The sequence below is a fragment of the Solanum tuberosum genome, unplaced genomic scaffold, assembly GCF_000226075.1.
Source record: "Solanum tuberosum cultivar DM 1-3 516 R44 unplaced genomic scaffold, SolTub_3.0 scf00239, whole genome shotgun sequence".
NCBI classification, from domain to species: domain Eukaryota; kingdom Viridiplantae; phylum Streptophyta; class Magnoliopsida; order Solanales; family Solanaceae; genus Solanum; species Solanum tuberosum.
The window spans coordinates 213,106-219,099 of record NW_006239163.1 but is presented as its reverse complement, the minus strand read 5'-3'; the positions used below and the strand labels follow the sequence as shown (position 1 = coordinate 219,099).

Sequence of the window (5,994 nt, the reverse complement as noted above, 5' to 3'; positions counted from 1 at the left end):
CACATATTTTCAATACTCCGCCAGTCTCTTCTTGTTCTTCCACTCGAGGCTTGTAGACAGACTTGAAGCCTTTTACCCACACTAAGAACTTCACGTCTACAAAATTATCAGAAACATTCACTATTTCAACAATCTCATATTCAAAATCTTTTAGATTATTACCATTCAGCTGAGGACTCCAGTTTTTGTGTACTGCCCAAACTTCATCTTTTCTAGGGAAGATCTTGTATACTCCCTTCTTCACAGGTTCTGCTGCTACTACATGTGAAAAGTTGTTGGTTACAGTATATTTGTTCAGCTTACTGTTTGGAAACTTAAACAGTCCACAACCAATTGGCATTGTTTTATCATGCCACTGTATTGTACTTTTAGGGAGTGGACACGCATAAAACCATGCCACATGCAACACAAACTCAGGGAGAAGATCTATCTTCTTTATCTGCCCATAGTACCGGGGCAATGCATCTTCATCACTGTATATCGCCCAACATTGACCAATTTGAAACTTCTCCGGTGATCGCTCAGCAGCAAATCTGTAAAATTCGGGTTCAGGAACCTGATTAGGTACTGATGCAACCAAGTTTTCAGCAGAATTTACAGAATCAATGAAATTAGCTGTCGCTCTTTGGTCTACGGATTCACCAGAAACACCTAATTTTTCAAGAGGTAAGGAGGCAGGGTCTAGTTCAAAGGATCCTTCAAGAACATCATCCCTCTCCATCCCTGTCATCTTAAAGAGGAACTCTATGAGAGAATCTAAGCATCTCCTTTGCAGGAACTAGAAATGGGTCTCCTGCTCGATGAAAAAGACAAGTGAAGCCTTTGGCTTTAACCAAGTATGCAACATGCACACCAATAGCATCAGCACGGTCTGACAAGACCTCAACAAACTCATAGTTGAACTTCTTCTTTGCTCTCAAGACGAGAACTACCAGTTCATATCCCAATCTTTAAAGATGGCCCAAGTTTCTCCTTCCTGTGGAAATATCTTTATGGCACCATAGCTATTTCTATTTATTGCACATACCAAATGTGAGAAGATAGGATGATCTTCAATGTCTTCTAAGTTTCCCAGTCTGAACGTACCACAAGAAGCTGGAAGGCCCTCAGATAGCCATTTGGTTTCATCTTCATTCAGCGGATCCGGTTCTAACCAAGTTATGCGCAACTTAAATGCAGGAGATAAAATCTTCCTGATGATTGCATAGAATCTAGGCATGGCATCCAGAGTATCATAAACAGCCCATACTTGCCCAACCTTAAAGCAAGATTCTTCCTTGTCCTTGTCAAAATCACTAAAATCTGGATCTGCACATTCAAATGTTTTTGGCTCAGTCATAGTAGAAGGCCCTACATCTGAGGGAAGATCAACACTTCCTTTTAAAGGTACATCCACTCTTTCATTTGCAGTCTCAGCTTCCTGTTCTGTGTTCTGCAAGCTCTCTTCAGCAGACAAACTGGGCTTCAATTTCTTCTCCTTCCCCTTGGAAGTTGCTGCATGAGACAAATGCTGAACCTCGGATTCCTTAGTAGGAGAGGGATATCCAACCCCCTTAAATCGCTTAGAAGGACCTACTTCTTCAAATTCATCACTTAGATTATCACTTCCTTTTGCAGTCTCAATCTCCATCGCTTAGATAATCTACTAGGCAATCTTATAAATGGAAATTCACCTTACCGAGTATCGATCTCCAACAACCACTAGAACAAACAATGAATCTGTGAATCAGGCAGGAACTCAGATTTAGAAAAAGAAAAATATCTAAGAGTGAAGAATGTTCTTGATATTCAAAGACTACTCAGTACAAAGAAAAGAGGTGCTATATATATCTCTTCCTCTTGTGTTAGTAACTAAATTCTTCTAACAAACTAACTAACAATTGGTTATAACTAACTTTATGATAACTCTAATCTACCCTTATCCCTTTTAACAGCTTTAACATTTTAACTAAACTGTATTAATCATAAATATTTTTTTACCACAAATATCTCTCGATCAAGTGTAGTAATTTTCAAACGTTCTTCTCTCAAGTGAACCGTAGCAAATTAATCAATCTATTCACTTAGCTCGTGTCAAAACTTCATAGCGACACAGAAAAGAAGACAAAACAACACAGCCCTACTCAATGCAGGATGGGATCAACAACAAAAAAGCAGTGCCCCAGTGGTTTAACCAAGAGCATTCAGGCCACCGAGAGTGTACAAGTTACTCCTCATCAACTACAACTCCTTTCCGATTTACTACCACAGAAACAAAGCAACTGCAGTGTAATTAGAAGATCAAACTGTTGTAAATTTCACACAACAGTACTCTTTCTTTTTGTCTTATAAATTGTGGACAGTAGTATCATTCACATGACTACTATTTTTTACCAGATATAATATAGTTGCAAATTCCTAAATGATGTTGTATTTGCCACGACCAAATTCACCAGGCCATGCAAACACCTACTCTAACACCTAGATAGGAAGATCCTTTCACCCCAAAATGAATTAGGTCATGCGGAAAAGAAAATAAATTACCATAAAAGCTCTCTAACACTTTAAACTTCATGAAAACAACAAACTTTAATAAAACCTTTCATTAGACCAAAAACACTCCCTAAGGAACTAGTCTAATTAGGTATAAGAGCTACTAAATGAGTACAGTTTATACAAGAAAATAGAACACAACTCCCACCATAAGAGAGGAAAAATGAAAGTTGTTGGAGATCATCATTGTTTTCACCTATGAAGCATCACTGACCCTCCAACCAAACGATGCCAAGTGTCATAGCAAGAACAATATCAATACAAAACACATACTGTATCTGGTAGACATCATCGATCGATTGAACCTACCACATAATATAAAGTAGACATTCAAAAGAAACATGCAATATGAAAGTTACCCCACCCCAAGTCTCTATCCACTTACTTTTACCCTCCCAGGTATAATGCCTATAAACTAATGCACCTCAATCCCATGCCTCCCTGTTATACCACAATAATATCAAGTCCTAGCCTAACCCTTCTACAACATAGAGATTCACGAATACAAGGCCACCACTAGCCCTATCAGCCAACCTACTACTCTCTCTCAAGTTCTCATGTCAACTCTGGCCCTTTCGAAGTAGTACCTGAAAATGGCGCCTTAGATCAACACATCCATCTTGACTCACATCCTTATTATCATGTAAGTTCTAAAAACACTGACAACCATGATCGGTCCCAGAACTTAAGCCATGCACCAGAAGCCTAACATAGTCCGGACTCCGACTTAATAGTAACCTGCAACATGTTCCACATGGTCAAATGCAAGCCATACCTAAGATGAACTCACCTTTCAGGTAACTCGAACCACTCAAGGATCCAACATACATACATCATATCATACAAGGTAAATCAGGTTCACTCATGGAACCATAAATGCACATACACAGTTTTCTCAAGGAACCCACACCACAATTCATTAGATAAAGAACCCCATATTTGTGTTGAAGTTATAAAACCCAATTCATTAGATAAATAACCCCACAAACAAACAAAAAACATAAAATATCATCTTTGATGGAATCAAACAAGAACTTGACTTTATTTCTTTACAAAAAAATAAATAGAGAGTTGATGAATAAACTTACAGTGTAGTTGATAACTTGTTTGTTTGAGAATGCAAATGAAAGAGGAAAATTCTCAAGTGAAGAAAATTCTATATATAGGAAAATTTTCATGATTGTGGTAATACATTATTTCTTGATGAGTAGGATACAAGAGGATTAGTAGTTTCTATCATTCATTACAACATTTTAAATGATTTAATTTGATGAGTAGGAGTCTAAAAGGATAAATTTTAAATTTTGGATCTTCTGACATTTTTTAAGCATTTAATTTGGTGAGTAGGTGGTGTGAGAGTAAAATTGAAATTTTATTTAATTTAATTTGATGAGTTGGAGCCAAGAGGGTAAAATTTGAAGTTAAGTTCGTGTATTTTGTTAAACATTTAATTTGACAAGTAGGAGCCAGGAGAATAATTTGGAGTTTTATTTAATTTAATTTGATGAGTAGGAGCCAGGACCAAGAGGGTATATTTTAATTTTAGTGATATTTTCTTAAATATTTAATTTGATGAGTAGGAGCCAGGACCAAGACGTGTAAATTTAATTTTTTGATGAGTAAGAGCCAAGAGGTTAACTTTAAATTTTAATTTTAATGATATTTTCTGAAGTATTTAACTTGATAAGTAGGAGCTAGGAACAAGGAGGGTAATTTAGAATTTTATTTAATTTAATTTGACGAGTAGAAGCAAAGAGATTAAATTTTGAATTTTAGTTCTTGTAATGTTTTCTTATGCATTAAATTTGATGAGTAGGAGTCAAGAGAGTAAATCTAGAGTTTAATTTAATTTGATGAGTAAGAGCCATAAGAGTGAATTTTAAATTTAATTTAATTTAATTTGATGAGTAGGAATCTAGTAAATTTCAATTTTTAATTCTTGTGATTTTATCTTACTCATTTTATATCGAAAGTCGTTCTATCTAGACAGTTTTTAGAAATTACATTACTCTTAAATATGAATTAACAATACAAAATTTAATATTATACATGAATAGTGAAATTATTTAATAATTAATAAATTTTAAAATTTGTGAAATCTTCAAATGCAAAATATCACAAATGAGTATTTCAATTAATTAAAAATTAAAGGTGCTTAATAAAATATTATAAATATTAATATCACAATTTATTGATATTTCAGGAGCAAAAAAAAAAATATATTATGTAACAACATAAAGTCAAAATGATCTAAAAAATATTTGAGTCTTATAAATACTTATTTTACAATGAATTCAAGACCAAAAATATGAAGGTCCAGATTTGAAAGTAAAATCACTTATACAAAAGATCTAAACTGGAAATGTAATAAATTATTGTACATAAAAGGAAAATTAGAATGTGATTCTTAAATTTCATGATTGAAAACAAAAGAAGGGATCCAAAATATTCTACTACCATTAATGGCAAATTACTTATTGTGCACGAGTTCACTCTACCAAACAACATGATAATTGATCACTATAATTATACTCATGATATAAATATTCTACATCATATTTAAATTAAATTAAATTTAAATACACCCTCTACGCTCCTACTCATCAAAGTAAATTAAATAAAATTCTAATTTTACTCTCTTAGCTCCTACTCATCAAATGAATGGTTAAAAAGTATCACAAGGACTTTTAAAATTTTGTTATAAAACTAAAGCAAAATAAGACAAGAAATATAGAAGATGAAAGCAATAGAAATAGGGAGACGAGAAAAAAAGTTTTTCTTATTCTTTCAAGTATTCAATTGTTAACCAAACCTTCAAGTGTATCCAATATGAACTCCAATGCCTCTATTTAAAGTATTACATAGAGGCATACAAAAGGTTAGTTATAAACATGACATTAACCATGAAACTTATGGAGACAGTAACCATGTAAGTTATTGTCACGCCCCAAGCCTACACCCTTGGTGAGACTGGCACTCGAGAACCATTGCTGGCCCCAAGCGAACCCTTGGCCTGACTTACTTACTCAGCGGAAGACTTAGACATAAGAAAGAGAATCCAAATACAAGATAACTCAACATGTCTCAAACTGAACTCATAATGTTTTAAAAATAAACATTTAACTTAGCCAAAATGGCAACTCAAATCTGAACATAAGTCAATAACAAAATGATGACGAATGAACTAACATCTGACTGACTATCTATGAAGCCTCTAAAACAACTGAGATGGATGTCAGGACAGGCCCACGACATCCTATGTCAGGACAGGCCCACGACCTCCTAATGTACTATAATGATAAAGTAATAAAAAAGGGAATCCTCCGGAATGTAAGGAGGCTCACCAACAACTCTGAAGCTCAACTGGATCAACAATGCACTGGATGCTAATCCTGGTTACCTGCGTTTGCATCATAATAAGATGCAAGCCAACTGGCATCAGTACATTGAATGTATGAGTAT

General features: G+C 34.5%; 1 protein-coding gene across 1 annotated transcript; it reads right to left on the bottom strand.

Moving 5' to 3' along the window:
* Positions 1-731: 731 nt before the first annotated feature.
* On the bottom strand, positions 732-1,630 carry LOC107062517 (uncharacterized). Its single transcript, XM_015313216.1, has 2 exons — positions 1,087-1,630; positions 732-928 (listed from the first exon to the last, which is right to left on the bottom strand). Exons 1-2 carry the CDS (start codon positions 1,628-1,630, stop codon positions 732-734), a joined length of 741 nt encoding a protein of 246 aa, XP_015168702.1.
* Positions 1,631-5,994: the final 4,364 nt, after the last annotated feature.